Consider the following 24,999-nt stretch of genomic DNA (forward strand, 5'->3'; position numbering starts at 1 on the left):
GGGGGGGGTCAGCACTGTGGGGTCAGGGGGGCAATTGGCATCACCCAATTGGTACCGGCACCGTGCTGTTCACCACGCCGTCGGCACCAGGCTCCACAAGTAATCGCTGATGAAGCAACGGGAATGGCGGCTGCCGTCGATGTCGATGGGCTGGGCAATGTCGGGGCCATAGTGGACTTTGGGGGGGGGGGCGGAGGGAAGAACAGGGGGTTAAGGGGGGCTGGAAACAAGGTGGGGGGGGCTGGAAATAAGGGAGGGTGAAGGGGGATGTGGGGGGGGGACACTCACTGCCTTTGATCTGCGCTGGCTTGGCCTCATAGTCCCAATCGATGCGGCTGATCTTGTAGTAGAGCTGCGTCACGTACCTGCAGGGGACAGGGGGGGCTCAGAGGTGTTTTGAGGTCCGTGTCCCCCCCTTTACCTGTCCTGCCCCCCCCGCCCCCCCCACTCACGTGGTGGAGGGCACCATGTCCTCTTCCCGCTCTGTGTCCTCCTCCAGCCGCCGGCTCTCCTCCCGCAGCTCCTCCAGCTCCCGTCGCAGGGCGGTGGGGCAGTGAAGGGAGATGACTGCATGTCTGGACCGCCCCCCCCCCCCCCCCCAAAAAAAAGGACAATGGGAATTCCCCCCCCCCCCCCCCAAAAAGGATATCTATTGCTGGCCTGCAGGCTGGCACCAGCTTCCCGTGCCCGAACCAGCTCCTCTTCCAGGTCTTGCAGCCTCCGGAGCAATCGTTGGAGCTCGCTCTCCCGGTCCAGGAGGGTCTTCGCCACTGTCTCCTCGGCTGCACCGAGCTCTGGGGACACAGGGTGATGGCGGCTTTACTGAGGCAGAGGGGGGGAAATGACACTGGGGGGGTCGGACGGGACTCACCTCTGACAAGCTGGGCGGCCGTGGCCTGCGAGGCCAGCAGTTTGTCGTCCATCTGGCTCCGTTTGTCCAGGCTGCGGCGCAGGAGGTTGTCGGCCCAGTCGGAGAGCAGAACCTTCAGCAGCTCCTTGCTCACCTCCTCCAGCTCCTCCATTCGCTTGCTCAGCATGGTGGGGGCCTGGGGGGGGGGGGGGGGGGCGGGATTTGGCACCCCAAAATTTGTTGGGGGGTGTGGAAGGTGTCACTGAGGTGAGGGGGGCAGGGGGAAGCGAGGCTGAAGGAGAGGAGATGGGGCTGGGGGGGGGGGGTAAAGGCCTTGGTTTGGTGGGGGGGGGGGGGAGTGGAGACATATGGGGGGGTAGATTTTGGGAGGAATACCTGGGGGGGGCTGGGGGCAGTGTCAGGGCCCTCGGGGGGGTGACAAGGCCCCGGTTTGGGGTGGAGGGAGGCCGGGGGGGGGGGGGGGGTGACAGGCCGCGGGGGGGGTGTGCTGGGGGCAGATACAGGGAGGGAGAAGAGACAGAGCCCCCCCATGGCGATGGGGGCCGGTATTTCCCCCCCCCCCCCGCCCCGTTACCTGCTCTCCCGGTACCGGCGGGGGGGGGGGGGGCGTATCTGTGTGCTACCGGTGGGCGCGCGCCGCCGTTTGAACCGGGCCGGCTCTGCGCATGCGCCGCCCCCACCGCCCGGCCCAGACGCAGGCGCACTTGGGCTTTAGTGGAAGACGGAGTTTGGAGGCGGCCGCTAGGGGGCGGTAGAGAGGAGGGCGTGGGGAAACCTTCTGGCCGGCTCGGAGGTCTTAAGGGTGGCTCCTCTCTATGGTCGGGGGAGGTTGGGCGGTGGGGACCCCCACCCCAGGGCCTGGGCCTGGTCCCTGGGACCCCCCCAGGGCTGTGGGACCCCACCCCATGGCCTGGACCTGGTCCCTGGAAGCCCCCCGCCCCAAGGCCTGGTCTATGGGACCCCCCTCCCAGAGCAGTGGGACCCCCCCCAGGAGCCATGAGACCCCCCCCGGGGCCTAATTATGGTCTCTGGGACCCCCCTGGGGCTGTGGGACCCCTCCCAGGGCCTGGGCCTGGTCCTTGGGACCCTCCCCCCAGGGCCTGGTCTGTAGGACCCCCACCAGAGCAGTGGGACCCCCCCCAGGGGCCATGAGACCCCCCCCCGGGGCCTGATTCTGGTCCCTGGGACCCCCCTGGGACCCCCGGGGCGGTAGGACCCCCCCCCTCCCGAGCTCCCCTCTGCCCCACCCCCAGCCCCTTGCCCCCCCCAACCCAGTCTGACCCATTCAGCAGGCTCTGTGCCCCCCCCCCCCCCCAGCACAGACCCCCCCACACTCGGTCCCTTCTCCTCTTTATTCGAGCTGATGGCGGAGGAGGGAGAAGGGGGGTGATGGGGGGGGGAGAGAAACCCCCAGGGGATGGGGAAGGGGGGGGGCTGGCGAGCTGGGGGGGGGTGTCTCCCCCAGGGCCCCCCCCGGGGATCCCGGCCAAGCTATTCACAGTATGTACAGACCCGCCACCGCGTACAAAAATAAAAGCTCTGCACGCCCCCCCCCCCCCACCCCGCCGAGACCCCCCATCCCGCCGCTACAAGGCCACGTTGGGGGGGGGGGGACAGGCCAGGCCTGACCCCCCTTACCCCCCCCAACCCCCCAAATTCTTTTTGGGGGGTCAGATCCCCCACGAGACCCCCCAACACACCCCCCCAGCACCATTGCACATACACCCCCCCCCCCCGGCCGTGCCCCCCCCCAAATGAAGGGAGACACCAGCCCCAATGCTACAGTACAGTGTTCAGAAATGGGGGACCCCCCCAAAAAAAAGCTGTTTGGGGGTCTGCCCCCCCCCAGTCTCTCCCACACCCCCCCTCGCTCAAAGAGGACTTTGGGGGGGGCACCTTGTTATTGCTTCACCTCTATTGGGGATTTGGGGGGGGGAGACACACCCCCCCATTATGGCCTGGACCCTCACCCTGCACAGACAGACCCCAGCGGGTTTGGGGGGGTTGTCTTTGAGAGACCCCCCCGATTGAGAGGGCTCCCCCCCCCGGAGGGCTGGGGGCAATCTGGGGGGGGGGTGACCCCAGGAGGATCCCTGTGCAAAAAGGGGGAGCGAGCGGAAGACTTTGGGGGGGGATGTGCACCCCAAATTAGGGGGGCCCCCCCATGCCTTCCCCCCCTCCAGGCTTCATCTTCCCCCAGCCCCCAAATTGCCCCCCCCCGGGGTCCATCCTCCCTCTGGATAAATGGCTTTTGGGGGACAGACCTGGGGGGGGATCCCTGCTGGCCCCCCCGAGCCCCCCAGTTTATTTTTTGGGGGGGGGTATCTGTCCCTATTCCCTTTTTCCTCCCCTGGGGGGGAAGGGGGGGCATTTTGTCTCTTTTTTTGTCTTTTCAAGTTTTTTAAAAAATACAATAAAAATTCCCTCATCCCTCCCCCCCGCCCCCCCCCCCCAAATAAACCCCATCAAATTAAAATCGACTTTAAAATAAAATTAAAATAAAATTAAAATAAAATAAATCTGAGTTCTGCTCCAGGAGGGGGGGGGGGGGGGGGGGTGTCCTGTACCTCCCCCCCTCCCCAAATAATCTACAAGGCGGGGGGGGGGGGTGTCACCACTCCCCAACAGCGTATCCCCCCCCGAGTCCATTCCGCTCTTCCTCCTCCTCCTCCTCCTCCTCGGGGGGTCTCCCGGGGGGCTGCTCCGGGGGGGTAACGTAGGGTTGATGAACGAGCCGGGGGGTGTTACAGGACGAGGGGGGGGGATAAACGCCGGGTTCCTGCCCTTCCTCATCCTCTTCCAAGGTCAGGTCGAACTGGAACCGGTGCTGGGGGGGGGGGGGGAGGCGGCGGCGGGGGGGGGCGAGGGGCTGTGGGGGGGGACACGGCTGTGGTACCAGTCCCGGTTCTCCTCCAGCGTCTCCAGGATCTCCTGCGCGTCCGGGTGCACCAGGTCGGCCCACGTCTCCCACAGCGGGTGCACGATGTAGTCGATGAAGCCCACCTTGGGGACACACACACACACACACACACACACGGGTGACGATAGGTGGCAGCCCCCCCACCCTCCCGGAGGGGGTCACTGGGGGTCCCTGAGCGCAGCCGGTACCCCAGGATGGTGCACAGGGACACGCTGGGTCCAGGGGATGCTCGTGTTTGGGGATGTTGGGGTGGCACCGAGGGTCCCTGTCCCCAGGGGATGCCCCACTGTGGACACTGGGGTGGCACCGAGGGTCCCCATCCCCATAGGACACCCAGCTGTGGACACTGGGGTGGCACCGAGGGTCCCCATCCCCATAGGACACCCAGTTGGGGACACTGGGGTGGCACCGAGGGTCCCCGTCCCCATAGGACACCCAGCTGTGGACACTGGGGTGGCAGCGAGGGTCCCCGTCCCCATAGGACACCCAGCTGTGGACACTGGGGTGGCAGCGAGGGTCCCCGTCCCCATAGGACACCCAGTTGGGGACACTGGGGTGGCACCGAGGGTCCCCATCCCCATCTGGTACCCGAGGATGCTGTGCAGGGACATTGGGGTGGCACCGAGGGTCCCTGTCCCCAGGGGATGCCCCACTGTGGACACTGGGGTGGCACCGAGGGTCCCCGTCCCCATAGGACACCCAGCTGTGGACACTGGGGTGGCACCGAGGGTCCCCGTCCCTATAGGACACCCAGCTGTGGACACTGGGGTGGCAGCGAGGGTCCCCGTCCCCATAGGACACCCAGTTGGGGACACTGGGGTGGCACCGAGGGTCCCCATCCCCATCTGGTACCCGAGGATGCTGTGCAGGGACATTGGGGTGGCACCGAGGGTCCCTGTCCCCAGGGGATGCCCCACTGTGGACACTGGGGTGGCACCGAGGGTCCCCGTCCCCATAGGACACCCAGCTGTGGACACTGGGGTGGCACCGAGGGTCCCCGTCCCCATAGGACACCCAGCTGTGGACACTGGGGTGGCAGCGAGGGTCCCCGTCCCCATAGGACACCCAGTTGGGGACACTGGGGTGGCACTGAGGGTCCCCATCCCCATCTGGTACCCGAGGATGCTGTGCAGGGACATTGGGGTGGCACCGAGGGTCCCTGTCCCCAGGGGATGCCCCACTGTGGACACTGGGGTGGCACCGAGGGTCCCCGTCCCCATAGGACACCCAGCTGTGGACACTGGGGTGGCACCGAGGGTCCCCGTCCCCATAGGACACCCAGCTGTGGATACTGGGGTGGCAGCGAGGGTCCCCGTCCCCATAGGACACCCAGTTGGGGACACTGGGGTGGCACCGAGGGTCCCCATCCCCATCTGGTACCCGAGGATGCTGTGCAGGGACATTGGGGTGGCACCGAGGGTCCCTGTCCCCAGGGGATGCCCCACTGTGGACACTGGGGTGGCACCGAGGGTCCCCGTCCCCATAGGACACCCAGCTGTGGACACTGGGGTGGCAGCGAGGGTCCCCGTCCCCATAGGACACCCAGCTGTGGACACTGGGGTGGCAGCGAGGGTCCCCGTCCCCATAGGACACCCAGTTGGGGACACTGGGGTGGCACCGAGGGTCCCCATCCCCATCTGGTACCCGAGGATGCTGTGCAGGGACATTGGGGTGGCACCGAGGGTCCCTGTCCCCAGGGGATGCCCCACTGTGGACACTGGGGTGGCACCGAGGGTCCCCGTCCCCATGGGATGCTCATGCCTGGGGACACCGGGGTGGCACCGAGGGTCCCCGTCCTCATGGGATGCCCAGCTGGGGACACGGCGTTGTCACCGAGGGTCCCCGTCCCCGCACGCCGCCTCAACCTGGAGCCGACCGCGACGCGGGACCACCCGGTGGTGACCCGCGGGGTGTCATCGTCCGTGTGTCCCCCCACCCCGTACCTGGGACTTCTCGACGGAGGCGGTGTGTTTGTCACACATGGGGCTGATCTCCATCCCCCGCTCCCGCTCCCTGTCTCCCTGCCGGAAAAACTCCTCCATGATCCGCTCCGTCCACTGCCGGTACAACGCCAGCGGCTTCGTCGGGTTGCTCAGATCCGCGCAGTGCACCATGTTCCTCAGGACCTGCCGAGAGCCCGCGGGGTCGCGTCAGCCCCCCGGCCCGCCCCGATGGCACCGTGTCACCCCCCCTCTCCGTCTGCGTGTCCCCCCCCAGACCTGGATGCGATCCGTGTAGTTGTCCAGCAGCAGCACCCCGGAGCTCGTCACCTTCTTGGTCTCCACCATCGTCTTGAGGTCGGCCAAGAGGCTCATGTGCTTCGACATGTCGGTGGCCAGGACCTGACGAGGACAAGGGACAAGGGACGTGGCCCGTGTTCCCCCCCGAGGGGTGTGGGGGTTGGTTTTTTTGGGAAGGGGGGGTCTTACCATGTCGATGACCATCTTGCGGAGGGTCTGGCGCTGGCGCTTGCTCAGGTTCTGGAAGATGTCGCAGTTCTCCTCCTGCAGCAGCTTGAAGCCGACGGCCAAGTGATGGTTCTCCAGCACCGACTCGTCGTTGTACATCAGCGCCAGCTCCGAGTCTGGGGGACGGGGACACGGGGGACGGGGACGCGGTGAGGGACCCCCACCCACCCACCGGGCACGGCACGGCACGGCACGGCTCGGCACGGCACGGCTCGGCACGGCTCGGCTGCGGGCAGGAGAGATGGTCCGCGTGGGCAGGACGGCGTGCGAGACAACGGGCACATTCAAGACAACAGGCGTGTGCGAGACGATGGGTACGTGCAAGATGGCGTACGTGCAAGGCGGTGTGCACGTGAGATGGCGTGCGTGCAAGACAACGGGCACGTGCAAGACTGCGTGTGCAGGATGATGTGTGCGTGCAAGACAGCGTGCCTGTGCGAGATGAGATGCGTGTGCAAAACAGCACATGTGCGCAAGATGTGTGTGCGAGACAGTGGGCATACGCAAGACTGCGCGTGCAAGATGATGTCTGCGTGACGGCGCGTGCGTGCGAGATGACGTGCGGATGCACGACAACGGGCATATGCAAGATGGTGCAAGTGTGCAAGATGATGCACGCACGCAAGTGCAAGATGACATGTGTGTGCGAGAGGGCGGGCATAGGCGAGACAGTGTGTGTGTGCGAGATGACGTGTCTGCGCAAGACTGCGTGTGCAAGATGACGTGTGGGCAAGACGATGGGCTTATGCAAGATGGTGCATGTGTGCAAGAGGACGTGCCTGTGCAAGATGATGGACAGATGCCAGACGACACACATGTGCCAGATGACACGCATGCAAGATGACACGTGTGTGCAAGATGACATGCGAGTGCAAGACGTCGCACGTGTGCGAGTCGGCACGCGTGTGCAGGACGGGACATGCTTGCAAGGCAGCTCACGCACACGAGACACGCACGCGCAGCACAGCATGTGAATACGAGACGGCACGCGTGTGTGAGACGGCACATGTGTGCAAGGCCAGCCCCTGCCCCGGGGGTGTCCCGGGGCCGCCCCCCCCCCCCCCCCCCCAGTCACTGCACTCACTGGTGTTGATGAGGAACTGGTTGGAGACGCCGGGGTGGTCGACGTCGTGGATGGCGGCGGCGAAGAGGGCTGCCAGGATCTCCAGGTCGGTGAACACCGCCTGCGGCACCGGGCGCCCTCAGCACCCGCCCCGGCACCTCCAAAATCCCCTCCTCCCCCAGCTCCCAGCTGGGGGACCCCAAAACCTGGGGACCCACAGATCTCGGGAGTGCGGCGTTCAGGGGTCCCAGCACCCAGAGATCCTGACCGCTGGAGACCCCAGTGTCCGTCCGGGAACCCCCCCGACACCTCAGCAACCCAGCACCCCACTAGTTTAGGTTCCTGGCACCTGGGCACCCCAATATTTCAGGACACCGACATCTGGAGACCCCGGTGTCTGGGGACCCCGGCATTCAGGGACCCCGGCGTCTGGGGACCCCGGCATTTCAGGAGCGCACTATCTGGGGACCCCAGAATCTTGGGACCATGGAATTTGGGGACCCAACATCTTGGGACCCCAATATCTGGGGATCCTGGCATCTGGGGACCCCAGGATCTCAGAAGCCAAATTATCTGGGGACCCCCACATTTGGGGACCCCAGCATCTTGGAACCATGGCATTTGGGGACCCCAACATCTGGGGACCATGGAATTTGGGGAGCCCAGCATCTCAAGAGCCCAATATCTGGGGATCCTAACATCTGGGGACCCCGGCATTTGGGGACCCCATCACCTGGTGTCCCCAGCACCTCAAGACCCCCCCACCCCCAGATCCACCCCCTCAAACACCCCAGCCCCTCCACACTCCCCCCCAAACCAAACCCCCATCACCCAACCCCTCCGCCGACCATGGGGATGGTCCCACCACCCCACGATGGGTCCCACCGCCCTGCCATGGGTCCCACCACCCCACCATGGGTCCCACCACCCTGCCATGGGTCCCACCACCCCACCATGGGTCCCACCGCCCTGCCATGGGTCCCACCACCCCACCATGGGTCCCACCACCCTGCCATGGGTCCCACCACCCCACCATGGGTCCCACCACCCCGCCATGGGCCCCACCACCCCATGATAGGTCCCACCACCCCGTGACGGGTCCCACCACCCCATGATAGGTCCCACCACCCCGTGACGGGTCCCCCCACCCCGCGACGGGTCGGGGGCTCACGTCGAGGGCGGGGGTGGCCAGCAGGACGTGGGTGGACTGCATGACGTCGGCGGCGTGCAGGCTGTTGTGGTAGGCGACGTCGGCGTGGTAGTGGTCCTCCAAGGTCAAGGTGTAGGTCAGCAACGTCTCCACCGGGATCTTGAAGGTTTTCACCAGCTCCCGCTCCTGCGCCGGGGACCGGAGAGGGGGGCCAACAGTCAGCCCCCCCCCCCCCCTCAGAGGACCCAGGTGTTGGGGGGGAGGGGTTTGGGGAGGGACTGGGGGGTTTGGGGGGGTCCGTACCTGGAATATCGTGTACATGATGCAGCTGAGCGAGCGGTTGTTGGAGTATTCGGAGACGCGGAAGATGTTCAAGCCCCACTTGTTGAGGCTGTCGAGCTCCTGGGGGGGGTGCGGCGGGGCGGTGGGTACGGCACGACCCTCCCACCTTGTTCCCAGATCCCCCCCCCGCCCCATCACGCCAGTGAACCCCGTCACCTTGCCCAGCAGGTCCTCGCGGTCGGTCTTGACGCCGAAGCGGGGGACGCTGGAGCTGCCGGGGCCGGAGCCGGGGGGCAACTTCTTCACCCCGCTGATCTGCCCCATGGGGGGGGGCTGCCGCCGCTTCTTCTCCCGCTCCTTGGGGCCGGGGGCTGGGATCTCCACCTCGTGCTGCTTGTCTGGGGGGGGGGGGACGACACATGGGGACGGGTCAGAGCGGGGGGCACAGTCACGCCATGCCTGGGAGATGCGCCCCCCCCCCAGCCACGGCGTGCGAGGGAGCGTGGATGGGGGGGTTGTGTGCAAGGGATGGGGGGGGGGGGGTGCGTGTGAGGGAGGGTGTGTGGGGAAGGGGGGGGCGCGCAAGGGGTGCGTGTGCGCAAGGGATGCGTGCAAGGGATAGGCATGCATGGGGGGGTGTAAGGGATGTGCGTGTGCAGGGGATGCACGTGTAAGGGATGCGTGCAAAGGACGCACACGCGTGGGATGAGCGTGCAAAAGATGTATGTGCAAGGGACGCGTGCAAAGGATACAGGTGCGTGGGATGTGTGTGTGCAAAGGATACACGTGCAAGGGAGCGTGGGATGCACGTGTAAGGGACACACCTGAGCAGACGGATGTTTAAGGGATGTGCGAGGGCTGCTCGTACAAGGGATGCTTGCGCAAGCAAAGGATACAGGTGCGTGGGATGCGTGTGCAAGGGATGCTCGTGCAAGGGAGCACGCGTGAGCAGGACGTGCACCAGCTGCACGTTTAAGGGATGCACGTGCGAGGAAGCGTGCACGAGCGTGCACAGGGCGGTGCGTGCCAGGGCCCTGCAGGCTGCCGGGGGGGTCGTCATCCGGGGCTCCCGGCTATGGGGGTCTCTGGGGGTCCTGGGGGGGCGGGTTCTGGGGTCCCTGGGGGGCTGGCGAGGGTCCCTGGGGTCCTGGGGGTCCCTGGTGGGCTGGTGGTGGTCCTGGGAGTCCCAGGGGGTCCCTGGAGGGGTGGCAGAGGCCCCTGGGGGTCTGGCAGGGGTCCCGGGGGGGCGGGGGGCTCACCGAGGAAGGTGCTGGAGATGTACTCGGAGACCTGGTTGCCGGAGCGGCTCATCTCGGAGAGGTGGGTCAGCTCCCGGTTCAGCATCCTCTTGAACTGAGGGGGGGGCACGGCGGGGGGGTGTGAGGGACAGACCCCCCATCGCCCCCCCTGCCTCTGGGACCCCCCCCCAGCCCTCCTCCCCAGCCCTGGGACCCCCCCCTCTCCCCAGGCTTTGGGCTGTGACCCCTGGAGAGGGATGGACACCCCGAGGGGGCACGGGGGGTCCCAGGCTGGAGAGGCCACCCCCGTCCTGTCGGCCCCAGGGGACCGGGATGGGGACGGGGATGGGGACAGGGACGGGGATGGGGACAGGGATGGGATGGGGACGGGGATGGGGACAGGGATGGGGACAAGGGTGAAGATGGACAAGAAGGGGATGAGGAAGGGGACAGGGACAGGGTTGGGATGGGGACAGGGATGGGATGGGGATGGGGTGAAGATGGACAAGAAGGGGATGAAGAAGGGGACAGGGACAGGGATGGGATGGGGATGGGGACAAGGATGGAAACGGGGTGAAGATGGGCAAGAAGGGGATGAGGAAGGGGACAGGGATGGGATGGGGATGGGGACAAGGATGGAAACGGGGTGAAGATGGGCAAGAAGGGGATGAGGAAGGGGACAGGGATGGGATGGGGACAGGGATGGGGACAAGGATGGAGACGGGGATGGGGACAGGGGTGAAGATTGACAAGAAGGGGATGAGGAAGGGGACAGGGACAAGGGCGTCGGATGGGGACAGGGATGGGGACAAGGACAAAGATTGACAAGAAGGGGATGAAGAAGGGGACAGGGACAGGGACGGGATGGGGATGGGACAGCGATGGGGACAGGGATGGGGACAAGGATGGGGATGGCGACGGGGACAGGACAGGGATGGGGACAAGGGCGAAGATGGACAAGAAGGGGAGGAAGAAGGGGACAGGGACAGGGACGAGGGCGTCGGATGGGGACAGGGATGGGGACCGGGATGGGGACCGGGATGGGGACAGTTCCAGCCCAGCTTCACCCCAGAGGCCCCACACAGGCCCCCTGCCACCACAGCGCTGGGGGGGGACGACGACGACACGACAACACTGGTGGCACTGGGGGGGGGCACTGGGAGCCGCCAGCGCTTCCAGCCGCTGTCCCAGCCCCGAGGACCCTCCCCAGCCGGGGGCACCCAGGGGGGTCGTTCCCCCCCCCCCCCGGGGGGGGCTGTGGCAGTGAGGGGGGGCTGCCCCGTGCCCCCCGAGTCCTCGCTGTCCTTGAGCGGGGCCCGGATGCTGCCCCCCCCCCCGCGGTGACTCATCCCTCGGCAGCGGCTGCGGGGCCGGGGGGGGGGCCGGGGGGGGCACAGGGCCTTCACCACCCCCCACCCCCCGCCCCGGGCACCCCCAGGCTGAGCGGGACTGGGGGTCCCCACCTGTGTCGCATGCCCCCCCCCCCCAGGGACCCCAGACTCCTGGATCCCCCACCCTGGGGACCCCCCCCAGCGCTCGGGGAGGGGGGGGGACCCAAGTGTCTGTGCTGCCCCCTCCCAAACCCCCAGACCCCATTGCCCCCCCCCGCGGGGGGTGTGTGCAGGCCCCGCCCCTCCCTCGGTCCCGGGGGGGGGGCTGCTCCTCCCCCCCAATTTACCCCACCCCCCCCCCCCAATTGCCCCCAACATTGGGGGGGGGGGGGCGTGAAGAGCATCACCCGCATCCCTCCCCATCAGCCAATCAGGACCCTCCGCCTAATCTCCATGGCAACTGCAGTCTCCATAGCAACTGCCCCATCCCGGTCCTTGCTGGGGGGGGGGTTTAACCCCTGCTGTGCCACGCTGGGGGGGGGGGGTATCCTCCAGCCCCCCCCCCAGGGGACCACCCTCAACTTGCTGCCCCGTGTCATGAGTTTGCCGGGTCTCTGCGTGATGGCGCAGCTCCCCCCCCCCGCCCCAAGCCACGAATTTTGGGGGGGGGGCAACCCTCCCCCAATGCAGACACGCACCCCCCCGCCCACGACGGAGCCTTGCGCACCCAAATAGACCCCCCCGCACCCCCCCGAGCCGGGGGGGGGGGGGAACACCATGCAGGGAAGGGAAGGGGGGGGCTACACCCCGAGGGCTGACTCGAGGAGTCCCACCATGACATTGGGGGGCGGGGGGAGAAGGTCAAACGTGCCCCCCCCCCTTCCCCGGTGCCCCCCCCCCCCCTTACCTGATCCCACCAGCCCACCAGCCAGGGCTTGGCGCAGGTCTCGCAGAAAAAATCCACCAAGGGCATTTTCCGGCCGCGGGGGGGTCGGCCGGGGGCACTGGGCCCCCCCCCGCCGCCCCGAAGGAACCGGGGGGTCCCTGCTTACCGGGGGAGGGGGGGGCTGCCCCCCCCTCCCCGAGCACCCCTTACCCGCAGCCTCTTAAGGCCCGGGGGAGGCTGTGGGGCGCGGGGGGGCCCTTGGCATGGTGGGACCCGGGGGGGGGGGGAAAGCAGGCCCCCCCCCTGGGTTGGGAGGGCACCGCCAGCCCACACCCCCCCCCCCCCCCCGGCGCTGCGCCTGGCCGGGGGGGTCCCTCACATCGCCCCCCCCCCCCTCCCTAATTGCTCCAGAGGCTGAAAGCCCCCCCCGCTCCCCCGGGGTCCTGCAGCCCCCCCCCCCCCCGGGGCGGTGGGGGGGTCAGCGGGAGCCCCCGGAGCCCATCGGGGGGGTGGGGGGGCCGGGGGGGGGGCCTCGGCGGCAGCGAAGGGGGGTGGTGGGAAGGATGGGGAGGGGGTGGAGGGATGGAGAGGGCTGGGGGGGTGCTGGGGGGGGTGAAAGGGTGCGGGGGGGGGATGCGGGAGTGTCCGGCGGGGATGCGGGGGGGATGCGGGGGGATGCAGAGGACCGCAGCGGCGGGGGGCGGGGGGATGCGGGGGTCTGGGGGGGTCCCGGTGGGTTCCGGGGGGGGCCTTGGGGTGCCCGGGGCGGGGGGGGGGGGACACCCGGAGGGTCCCGTCTGGGCTGCGGAGGCCGCGGAGCGCCGGGCGGGGGGGGGCCGCACGCCTGCGCCGGGCTGCGGGGCCTCGCTCCTCCCCCCCGGCCCTGCCCACGGCCCCCCCGGGCCCCCCCCGGCCCTTTCTGCCCCCCCCCGGCCCTGCCCACGGCCCCCCCCCCGGCTCCGCCGCAGAGTCGGGGGGGTCCCAGGCGTTTGGGGAGGGGGGACAGGCCGTTGGGGTCCCCATGGTGGAGGGGGGGGTGCGACGCGACACCCCTGGGTCACCCCCACCGCGGCCCCGACCCCCCCGCTGGGATGGGGACCCCCACGAGTGACCCCGCCTGGGGATAAGGACCCCCAGGGGTCACCCCCCAAGGGGCCAGGGACCCCCCCGGCCCCCCACCGTGGGACAGGGACCCCCCAGGGTCACCCCCCACTGGGCAGAGCCCCCCCCAGCCCCCCCCAGGCTGGGGTGGGGACCCGACACGGGTGACGGGCCCACGGGGAGGTGGGGACACGCCGGGGGGGGCACAATCCTGCGCCCAGCCCTGCAGCACCGGCTACGGCACCACCGGCACCACAAGCATGGCCACCGGGCCTTGCGCCACCGGCACCGCCACAACCGCTGGCACCGGCACCACCGGCACGACCGCGGGCACCAGCACCGCCGTTGGCATCACCGACACCCCGACGGAGCCGCTGCCACCGCCGCCAAGCAGCCGCACAACCGGTCGCACAACCGGCGGCGGGGCCACCGACACCCCGACACAGCCGCTGCCGGCAACCACCGGCACAAACGCTGGCACTGACGCAACCAGCACCAGCACTGTCAGCACAACCGCCGGCACTGGCACCGGCACCACCGGCACAACCAACGCCAGCACCACCAACGCAACCGGCACCGGCACCACCAACACAACCGGCACGGACACCACCAGTACAACCACTGGCACCAGCACCGACACCACCGACACAAACAGCACCACCAGCGCTGGCACAACCGCTGGTACCAGCACTGATACCACTGACACAACCAGCACCGCCACCACCAGCACAACCGCTGGCACCGGCACCACCGACACAACCAGCACCAACACTGCCGGCACAACCGCTGGCACCGGCACCACCGACACAACCAGCACCAACACTGCCGGCACAACCGCTGGCACCGGCAGCACCGACACAACCAGCGCCAACACTGCCGGCACAACCGCTGGCACCGGCACCACCGCCAGCCCCCAAAGGGCCAGGGACCCCCCGCAGCCCCCGGACACTGTCCCCAACCCCCTGCTGCCACCAGCCCCCCGTCCCTGTCCCCATGGCAGAACCGGGATCCTGTCCCCAAACCCATGGCACAGCCGGGTCCTGTTGCCATCCCTGTCCCCAAATCCACGGCACAGCCGGATCCTGTCCCCAAATCCACGGCACAGCTGCGGTCCCATCCCCAAAGCCATGGCAGAGCCTGTCCCTGTCCCCATGTAATGCTGGGGTCCTGTCCCCGTCACCATTCCCATGACACAGGGGGGTCCCCGTCCCCATCCCTGTCCCCAAGTCACTGGGGGGGTCCCATCCCTGTCCCCATGCCACGGGGGGGGTCCCATCCCTGTCCCCATCCCTGTCCCCATGACACAGGGGGTCCCATCCCCATCCCCATCCCTGTCCCCAAGTCACTGGGGGGGTCCAATCCCTGTCCCCATCCCCATCCCCGTCCCCGTCCCCATGTCACAGCGGGTCCCATCCCTGTCCCCATGACACAGGGGGTCCCATCCCCATCCCCACGTCACAGGGGTCCCCATCCCCCGTCCCCATGTCGCGGGGGTCCGTCCCTGCCCCGCGGGGCCCACCTTGTTGGAGGCCATCTCGCTGACGGCGCGGTGGGTCTGGAGGGTCTCCAGCTGGTCCAGGCACCAGTCCAGCTCCTCCAGCGTCTCCCGGGCCAGCTGCTGGGACGTCTCCTCTGGGGGGGGGGGGGGTGCTCAGCGGCGGGCCGGGACCCCCGGGCCGGTGGACGGGAGGCTGGGGGGACCCCCAGGGATTGGGGGGTGCAGGAACCCCCCCTGGGGATGGGGATGCGGGGATCCCTGGGGACGGGGGGTGCGGGACCCCCCCGGGGCTGCGGGGACCCCCCTGGGGTGGGGGGACAGGGGGACGTGGGTCGGGAGGGCTGCGGGGACCCCCCAGGGACAGGGCCGGGGGAGATGGGGGCTGCCAGCCCCGTGCCTCAGTTTCCCCAGTGGGACGGGGCCACCACCAGTTTTACCCCCCGCTTCCCCCAAATCCCCTCAACCCCCCCCAAATCCTTCCCCAAAATCCCCCCCAAATCCCCCCAGCTCGGGGGCCGCCCCCCCTTAACCCCTTCAGCCCCGACTCCCCCCCCCCCCCCCCTTACCCGAGAGCGTGGCCTTGCAGAGGGGGGGCTGCGAGCCGATGGGCGACCGCCTGCCGGGGAGAAGGGGGGGGGGGAACAGGGAGGGGAGAGTCAGGGCTGGCCAGGACCCCCCCCATGGGGTCGGGGTCAAGGTCAGGGTCAAGGTCAAGGTCACTCACTTGCTGGCCGTGGGGGTGGGGACATTTGTCAGGATGGAGAAGTTGCTGCGGACGCTGCGGAGACTCGCCAGCACCTGGGAGGGGGGGTCACGGGGCGGGGGGGGGGTCAGGGATACAAAGAAAGGGGGGACAGGGACACATAGAGGGGGATCCCTCCCCCCAGGGACCCCAAATTTGCCCCTGGCGTCACCCAAAGGCCAAGCACCGGGGCTAGCCCCCCTCCCTCGATCCCCCCAGCAGGGCTTTGGGGTGGGGGGCCCAATTCTGCACCTGCCCCGCCCCCGGTCTGGGACCCCCCAGCTCCCCCCAGCCCTACCTGGGCAAAGGGAGTGACGATCAGGTCTTCAGCGTGGCTGGAAGAGAAACGGGGGGACGGTGTCAGTGGGGGGGGGGGCAGGATGCCTGGGGTCCCCCTCCAGCACCCCCCACCCCCTGGGGGGGACACGGCCCACAGTGGCACAGGGGGAGCCCCGGGGGGGTCCCTGGGGGGGTATCGGGGGGTCTCCAAGGGGATAGTGGGGGGATACCCGGGGGGATATTGGGGGGTCACCGGAGGGATGGAGGGGGGGTCTCTAGGAGCATACTGGGGGGTGTCCAAGGGGAACACAGGGAGACCCCGGGCGATATCGGGGGGTCCCTGGGGGCGTATCGGGGGGTCCCCAGGTGAATATCGGGGGCTCCCCAGGGGGCTCTCAGGGGGTCCCCGGGGGTCTCCAGGGGGATGGCAGGGGGTCCCGCCGGCACCCAGAGCACGGGGGGTCCGTGGAAGGGCCCTGGGGGGGTTGGCGGCGGGGGGGCCGTACTCACGCCTCGCTGGCGATGGAGGAGTTTCGGGACATGCTCTTGGGGGAAGCGTCGTAGTCGCTGTCGGAGCGGTAGAGGAACGACTCGCGGCGTTGGCCGGGGGGGCCGCCGGGCAGCAGCACCAGCCCCGGGCTGGCCTGGGGGTCCGGCGGGCTGCGGCCCGGCGAGGGGCCATTCTCCACCTCGAAGCTGGGGGGGACAAGGGGACGTCGGGGACGGCAGCTGGGTGGGGACCGCGACGAGCCCGGGCCTTTCGGCGACGTTGCCGGTGGCATCGGTGCCGGCGGCCGTGCCGCGTGGCGCACGCGGCCGTGCCGCGCGCGCGCGCTGCCGAACTCTCCTATCCGCGGTCGCGCGAGCCGGTGCCGGTGTCACCGCGTGCACCAGAATCGCCGCGTGCGCTGGCATCACCGCGTGCAGCGGTGTCACCTTGTGCACCGCCATTACCGCGCGCGCCGCCGTCGCCGTGCGCGCCGCCATCACCACGTGCGCCGGTGTCACCGTGCATGCGGGTGTCACTGTGCACCAGTGCCACCGCCTGCACCGGCGTCACCGTGCACACCACCCTCTATCGCGTGCACCGGCGTCACTGTGTTGCACCAGCGTCACCGTGCACACCGGTGTCACCGTGCACCGGTGTCACCCTGTCGTACCAGCGTCACCGTGCACACCGGTGCCAGTCACCGCGCGCCCTGGACACTGTGTCACCGTGTCACCGCGGCATCGCCGCGCTGGGTGGCGGCGCTTAATTTTAGCCGCTGTCTCGTGTTTCCACCGCGACCTTTCGCCGCGGGGCCGGAGCGGCTGCCCGCTGGCCGAAACCGCCGCCGATGACCCCGCGGGCCTCGTCACGATACGGGGCCCTGTCGCGACAAAGGGGACGGCAATCCCCAGCGCCGGCACCCACAGGAGCACCGCGATGCTGCCGGCTGCCCCCGTGGGTGCCGGCAGCACCCATGGGTGGGGGCACCCCGAGCCACGTGGGGGGACCCCGACTCCGGCAGCCGCGGAGGGGACGGGGGGGGAACGGGGTCCGCGCTGTGCCCTTGGGTGGGGGGTCCCTGCGCCTGGGTGCACCCCCCGGGGTGGGGACCCCCCCGGTGCCCACCTGCCCCCCCCCGGGCCGTGTCCCCCCACCTGAGGGACCCGCCGAGCCGGTGTCACCCAACGTCGTCCTCGGTGAAGGGAAAGTGCATGGCGGCCAGGGACACGGGCGGTGGCGGGGGGGGAACCGGGGGGGTGGGGGGGTCCGGGGGGGGCGGGGCCGGATCCTGCAACCGGCAGCAGCACCGGGTGCTCGATTGGGCACTGGACTGCGGCAGCTGGGACCCCCCCAATACCGGCACCCCCCAATACCGGCACCCCCCAATACCGGGACCCCCCAATACCGGCACCCCCAGGAGTCTTGTCCCCCTGGACCCCCCCCAATACTGGGACCCCCCCCAGCACCAGGACCCCCGAGCCCTGGCACCCCCCAATACCAAGACCCCCCCAATACCGGGACCCCCAGAAGCCTTATGTCCCCGGACCCCCAGCACGGAGCCTTGTGTCCTGGGACCCCCCCATCACTGGGACCCCCCCAATACCAAGACCCGACGCCCCCCCAGCACCAGGACCCCTGGGAGCCTTGTGCCCCCGCATCCCTCACTACCAGGACCCCCAATACTGGGACCCCCCCCAGCACCGGGACCACCGGCACCCTTGTGCCCTGGGACCCCCCCACTACTGGGACCCCCCAACACTGAGAACCCCCAATACCAGCCCCCCCCGGGCTGGGGGTCCCCAGGGACCACACACAACCTGGGACCCCCCCCCCCCCCCCAGTACGGACCCCCCCCCCCCCACCCCCATGCGTCCCCGTTAGGACCCCCAGTGCCGGGCACCCTGGGACCCCCAATGTCACAACCGGGACCCCCCCCCTAGTTTCGGGACCCCCTGCTGTGGGGTGAGGACCCGCGGGTGGGGGGGGCTCCCCGTCATCTCCTCCCCCCTCCAACGGTCGCCCACTTCCCCCTGGGCCGCGGAAGGAACCCAGGCCTCCTGCCCCCCCCATGTCCCCCCCCCCGCTGTCACTGGGGGGTCCCCACGCAACCGGGGGGCACCCAAAGGCCGTTGTTTGGGGAGAGGAGGCTCACAAAGGGACCCCCCCCCCCTAAACCTGGGCGCGTGGGACCCCCTTGTCCCCCACAACCTGGGGGGGGGGGGTGTCCTGTCCCACCGCAAAAGGGGGGGGGGGGTCCCGTTCCCCCTCCTGGGAATAGGGGGGTCCCTCTCCCCCCCCCCCCAGCGTGGACATGGGGGGGTGTCCCTGTCCCAAACTGTTTAAGGGGGGGTGTCCCTGTCCCCCCTGCCCCGAACTCGGGGTGCTCCCCCCCCGCCTTACCTCACCGCCAGCCCCCCCCCGCTCGCTCCCTGGGGGGGGTCTCCTGCCGCCGGCCCGCTGGGTGCCCCCCGGCTCCATGGGTGCGGGGGGGACACGGGGGACACACACACACACACACACGGGGGGGGGTGCTCCCGCCCCCGCCCCCCCCCTTCCTCTACCGGCTTCCTCTAACGAGCCGCCCTGGGACGAGCGGCCGGGGGGGGGCCCCCCCGCTTTCCCCCCCGGAGCACCCCGACACCGTGTCCCGGCCGGGGGGGGGCCGGGGGGGGTGTCCTGGGGGGGGGGGGGGGGAATGGCAGAGCAGCCTTGGGGTGGGTGTTGTTTGGGTGGGGGGGGGGGCTTGACCTGACACCCCCACCAAGTGCAGCCCTGGGGGGGGGCACTTAGGGACACCCCAGTGTTGGGGGGGGGATCCCCCATTCCCGTAAGGAGGGGCAGCCCCATGGGGGGGTGGCCTTGAGCCCCCCCCTCCATGCTCTGACTTTTGACCCCACTGCCCCCCCCCCACCCCACAGAGCACCCGGCTGTCCGAGCAGCCCCCCCACTTTCCCCACGCCGTGGGGGGGGGGGGGTTGTATCAGTACCGGAGGGGGGGGTGTCCTGTACCCCGTCCGGGGGGGCTGTACCGGCTTTGGGGGGGGCTCTACCGCGTCGGGGGGGTCCGTACCGGGTCGGGGGGGGTCCGTACGGGGGGGGTGTCTTTACCGGGGGGGGTGTGTGCTGACATCCCCGGGGGGGGGGGGGGGGGGGGTCATGCAGTGCTCCCGGCCACAGGGTCCGGGGGGGGTCCGGGGTTTCCGGGGGGGTCTGGAGTTCCGGGAGGGGTCCGGATTTCCGGGGGGGGGGGGGGGTTGTTTTGTGTTTTTTTTTTTTTTGGGGGGGTGTCCCCGTTACCTGCCCCGCATCCTGCGATGCCGCTCCTGGATGCTGCGGTTGAGCCGAAGGTGACGGAAGAAAGTGGGGGACCCAGCGGGGGGGCAAAGACCGGGGGAGCCGGCGGGGGGGGGCAGGTAGGAAAGTCTCGTCCTCAAATCCCCCCCCCGGCCCCCCCGGCCGAAGCAGGGGGGAACGGGGTAACTGCAGCCCCCGCCGCTCCCCGGCCATGGCAGCGGGACGGGACGGGGTGAGAGGGCGGCGGGGGGGGGGCGGGGGGGGGCGGGGAGGCACCGGGAAGGGGGGGGGGAGGCGGAGTGGAGGGGGGGGCCCACCCCCCCGGTGCCGCCCCGGGACCGCCTGCCGCCCCGGAGCGGGGAGGGACCGGCCCGGGGCTTCGCGGGGGGGGCTGGATGGGGGGGGCCTGAGCCCCCCCGGGGGTCCCTGCACCCTGCCCGGGGGTCTCTGATCTCCCCCCGGGGGTCCCTGCACCCTGCCCGGGGGTCCCTGAGCCCCCCCGGGGGTCCCTGCACCCTGCCCGGGGGTCTCTGATCACCCCCCCGGGGGTCCCTGCACCCTGCCCGGGGGTCTCTGATCTCCCCCCGGGGGTCTCTGCACCCTGCCCGGGGGTCTCTGATCTCCCCCCGGGGGTCTCTGCACCCTGCCCGGGGGTCTCTGATCTCCCCCCGGGGGTCTCTGCACCCTGCCCGGGGGTCTCTGATCACCCCCCCGGGGGTCCCTGCACCCTGCCCGGGGGTCTCTGATCTCCCCCCGGGGGTCTCTGCACCCTGCCCGGGGGTCTCTGATCACCCCCCCGGGGGTCCCTGCACCCTGCCCGGGGGTCCCTGAGCCCCCCGGGGAGTCCCTGCACCCTGCCCGGGGGTCCCTGAGTCCCCCCCCGGGGGTCTCTGCACCCTGCCCGGGGGTCTCTGATCTCCCCCCCGGGGGTCCCTGCACCCTGCCCGGGGGTCTCTTGGCCCCACTCAACGGGGACCCCCGGGGGAACCTGCCAAGGGGCTGGATGGGGGTGCTGGCCCCCCCTCGCCATTTCCCCCAGCCCACGCTCCCTCAAACCTGCACCCTCCTGGCACAGCGAGACAGACCCGCGTGTTCCCGGGGAGGGGGTCCCGACCCCTGCGTCCCCCAGGAAGGGGGTCTGGACCCCATGTGCCCCAGGGAGGGGGTCTGGACCCCATGTGCCCCTGGGGAGGGGGTCCGGACCCCCTGTTTCCGCCCAAGAAGGGGGTCTGGTCCCCGTGTGTCCCCAGGGAAGGGGGTCTGGATCCCTGTGTCCCCCTGGGGATGGGGTCTGACCCCATGTGTTCCCCCAAGAAGGGGGTCCAGACCCCATGTCCCCCACCAGGGGGGTCAAGCGGGGCCCCTGGAACAGCCCCCCCCCAACTCCACACAGCCCCGTCGGGGCTCACCCCCATCCTGTCCCCGTAGGGGACCCCAGCCCTGGGGGGTCCCCAGCCCCACGGGGGTCCCCGTTGGGTGCAGCACCCATCCCCCTGGGGTAGCAGGGGGCCGCTGGGGGGGGGCGGGGAGGGGAGTCGGGGGGGCTGCGCAGGCAGCGGTGGAGGGGGGGGGTGACTCACAGCCGGCAAATTTAGCAACCGGCTCCGGGAAGAGAAAAGGCTTTTTTGGGATTTGATCAGGATTATTTCATGCCTCGGGAGCCGCAGCCGCCGGGCGAAAGATGGGGGACAGTCGGGCCGGGGACCCCCCCGGTGTCCCCAGTGTCCGTTATCCCAAGTGGATTGGGGACCCAAGGGTGCCCTGGGGGTCCTTGCTCCTTCCCCCCTGGTTTGGGCTGCGGGATGGGATCCTGCCAGGGCAATTTGGAGGGTCCGGTGGGTCCAGCACCCCAGAAGTGGGGTCCCCGCTCCCCGGCGGAGCCGGGTGGGATGCAGTGGTTTCCCTGGATCATCTCCGGTGGTCCCCGGGCACCCGCTCCTCCGGCCTCATCCTGGAATGGCCAGTTTGGGTCTGTCCCTGTCCCTGTCCCCCAGGGGGTGTGGGGCACGGAGGGAACCCCAAGGTGCCCCTGGATGGGATGGGATGGGATTGGGAAGGAGATGGGATGGAGAAAGAAGGGAACAAGGAAGCGCTGGGGATGAGGACAGGGATGGAGATGGAATGGGGACAGGGATGGCGATGGGAAAAGGATGAGAATGGAGGTGGAACATACATGGGGATGAGAATGGAGATGGGATTGGGAAGGAGATGGGATGGGAAAAGGATGAGAATGGAGGTGGAACATACATGGGGATGAGAATGGAGACGGGATTGGGAAGGAGATGGGATGGAGAAAGATGGGATGAGGAAGAGATGGGGATGAGGACTAAGAGGATGGAGATAGGGATGGGATGGGAATGGGGACAGGGATGGGATGAGATGGGATGGGATGGGATGGGATGGGATGGGATGGGATGGGAAAAGTATGGGGATGGAGATGGGGATGGGAAGGGAAAAGGTTGGGGATGAGGATGGAGATGGGATTGCGCAGGAGATGGGATGGGAACAGATGGAGATGAGGAAGAGATGGGGATGGTATAGGGATGGGGCTGAGGATGGGGATGGGGATGGAGATTAGGATGGGGATGGGGATGAGGATGGGGATGGGGATGGAGATTAGGATGGGGATGGGGATGGGGATGAGGATAAAGATGGAATGGCCACAGAGACAGGATGGAGACAGAGAGGAGGAAGAGCTGGAGTCTGGGAAGGAGACAGGCACGAGGACAGTGACCAGCACTGGGGCATCCCCGTGCCCAGGACCACCGCTGGCATCCCCCCGCGCAGAGGGACCCCCAGCCCAGTGCCGCCGTTCTGCGCCATACCGTGCCATACCGTACCGTACTGTGCCATACTATACCATATCGTGCCATACCGTGCCGTGCCGCATCGGCCGGCGTGCCCGGCCGACCCCGGGGGCGGCAAGAAGGGGCGTCCCTCTGCTATTCCTGGCAGCCGGCGCGCACAGCTCGCCTGCCGGCGCGGGATTTCCTCCCGACCGGGATCTGATCCGGGAGCCGGAGACAAACGTGAATCACTTTTAATGGCCGCAGGTGACTCATCCCCCTCGAAAAAGATTACGGCACATCATAAACGCCGGAGGGGCTGCGATGGGCGGTGCGCGGCACCGCCGCCATCACCACGACTCGCCGGCGGCACGAGGTTGGCATCAATTTGATTATTATTATTTTTTTTTTCTGAAAAGGAAAGGAATTAAAGCAGGAGGAATTAATTAGGGCGAGGGCTGCAAGAACCCGGGAAAAGCCTCTGGGAGCCGGCAGCGGCCGGCCGGATCCTGGCACTGCCATGGTGAGCCGGGCTCTGGCCTTCCGCCTCTACCCCGGCGAAATCCCGGCTTGGGATTTCACGTTTGTTTTGTTTAATTACACTAATTGCTCCAGGAAGGGAGAAACCCGTAAGCGAGGGTTGAGCCGGTTCCTCCTGGTTGAACCACACCAGCGCCGGCAGTGGGATGGGGATGCCGGGATAAGGGGGTGGGGGTCGCCTGTCTGCCGGGTCTCACCGACGGGGGCTTGACGGGATGCCGTGGCGGGGGGGGGTCTGGCATCCCGACCCCCAGATTTAGGGGGGGGGCCCCGGCAGCCCTGGTTTCACCGGGGGGATGCCAGCCCTACCCACGCCCCATCACCCTCCCCAGCCGCTCGCCGCCCGACAGCCGTCTGGACGGTGGGGGGGGGGAAACTCCGTCGGGAAACGAGGAAGAGGAGGAGGAGGGAGGAAATAAAACCCTGAGTCCTGACCATCTGCTGAGCCTCCTGCGCATAAATTAACTCCCCTAACGAAGCCGGAGGTGCCGCTGCGCCCTCGGCTCTGCCGGAAGGACGCGGCACCCGGTGGCACATGCTGCCGTCGCGGCACAACCACCCGTCGGCGCATTCCCAAGTTGTTTTCCCCAAAAAACTTCCTGACAGGAACGGGCAGAGCCGGTGCCAGATGGACCCCGAGGGGGCGGCTGAGGTTTCTCCCCCCCCCTACGGTTTGGGGGTGCCGCATCCATCCCCCCACATTGAGCACCTCCCGATCCGGCGCATCTCCCAAGTACCGGCATGGCGGCTGGATCCTGGCAGCTCCCAGCCCCGGTGTCGGGATGGGGACCCCCTCCACCGGCACCCGAGGGTCCCGCCAGCGGCCGCGCCGTGGCCGGCTCTGCTCACCCCCCCGCCGGCAGCGGGTTCGCCCCGGCAGAGGTGGCGGCGCAAGGGGGGGTCACCCCAAAACTGCGTCTGCTGGGATGGTGTGCCCTCGGTCAGGTCTTGGGGGGGGTCCCTGGACACCCCCAAACCCTGCTGGAACCAGCACCCACGGGGCGCCTGTGGGCAGGGGGGCTGGAGCCAGGAGCCACGGCTGTGCTGGTGCCGGCGACCCCGTCACCGTCGCCGATGCCTGGCGGGGGACCCCGGGAAGGGTCTGACCAGGCCGGGGGGCCCGAGGGATGCGACCCCCCCCCCGTGTTGCAGCCGCCCCCCGCTCCCACGGCAGCCCGCAGGCCGGATCCATCCCCGGCACGGCCACTGGCTCCCTCCCACCGCCACGGTACCGGCAGGAGGATGATGCCGGAGGGGTCCTGCCTTCGGTCCCGGTACCGGGATGATACTGGGGGGCTCCGGGGGGGGGGTGGGGGGGGCGGGCAGGGGGGTGTCCCCACCGCTGTCACCTACCGCTTGCCGGTGCTGGGGGTCCCGTGGAGGGAAGAGGGCCAGGACATGCGGGATTTCCGCAGCCCCGGTCGGTCCCCGGTGTCGACGGCGTCCGCCCGTTCCATGGGCCGGGACCGGTGCCGGTCGGTGTCGGAGAAGCCGCGGTGACGGATGCGGATGGGGGTGCGGGGCTGGCGCCAGAGGTGCTGGGGGGGCTTCAGGGTGCTGGGGCCCTCCCGGGGCACCGGTAACGAGAGCGAGAGGCTTTTTCTGGAGCCCGGCACCGGTTCCATCATCCACGGTACCGGCGGGAACCGGGGATCCTGAGATGCTCCCGGCGCCGGGAAAGGAGCCGGTACCGGTGCCCAGCCTGGTGCCCGCTCCCGGTGTACGGCGGTGGAGCCCTTCCCGCTGCCCGACCCGCTCCCGGTGCCGGTACCGGAGGCCCTCCCGGTGCTCGACCCGGTGCCGCTGCCGGTCCCGGAGCTCCTCCCGGTCCCGGAGCCGCTCCCGCTGCCGGTGCCCGTCCCGGTGCCGGTGCCGGTGCCGGTCCCTAGCGATGCGCGGCGGCGGGAGCGGCGGCGGCGGCGGCTCTTCCCGGCCCCGGGCTCCGCATGGCCCCGTGCAACCGGTTGGGACGACCCCGGGGGAGGCGCCTGCCGCCGCCGCTGCCGCCGCCGCTGCCGGTACCGCTGCCGGTACCGCTGCCGGGGCCGCCTCTGCGCGCC

General features: G+C 69.4%; 2 protein-coding genes across 2 annotated transcripts; both read right to left on the minus strand.

Annotated features, from left to right (window-relative positions):
- Window position 1: 1 nt before the first annotated feature.
- SPC24 (SPC24 component of NDC80 kinetochore complex) lies at window positions 2–1,779 on the minus strand. Its single transcript, XM_049810870.1, has 6 exons — window positions 1,446–1,779; window positions 872–1,046; window positions 650–794; window positions 453–545; window positions 289–365; window positions 2–176 (listed from the first exon to the last, which is right to left on the minus strand). The coding sequence occupies exons 2-6, from the start codon at window positions 1,035–1,037 to the stop codon at window positions 70–72; spliced, it is 588 nt and encodes a 195-aa protein (XP_049666827.1). The 5' UTR covers window positions 1,038–1,046; window positions 1,446–1,779; the 3' UTR covers window positions 2–69.
- Window positions 1,780–2,216: 437 nt separating this feature from the next.
- PDE4A (phosphodiesterase 4A) lies at window positions 2,217–24,982 on the minus strand. Its single transcript, XM_049810725.1, is given in 16 exon segments — window positions 2,217–3,695; window positions 3,698–3,874; window positions 5,735–5,917; window positions 6,011–6,133; window positions 6,221–6,375; window positions 7,344–7,443; window positions 8,494–8,658; window positions 8,776–8,874; window positions 8,971–9,152; window positions 10,014–10,107; window positions 14,830–14,942; window positions 15,375–15,424; window positions 15,533–15,606; window positions 15,849–15,885; window positions 16,340–16,525; window positions 24,293–24,982. Coding segments are annotated over 16 exon segments (2,226 nt in total). The 5' UTR covers window positions 24,568–24,982; the 3' UTR covers window positions 2,217–3,482.
- Window positions 24,983–24,999: the final 17 nt, after the last annotated feature.

Source organism: Accipiter gentilis, chromosome 9, assembly GCF_929443795.1.
Source record: "Accipiter gentilis chromosome 9, bAccGen1.1, whole genome shotgun sequence".
NCBI classification, from domain to species: Eukaryota; Metazoa; Chordata; class Aves; order Accipitriformes; family Accipitridae; genus Astur; species Astur gentilis.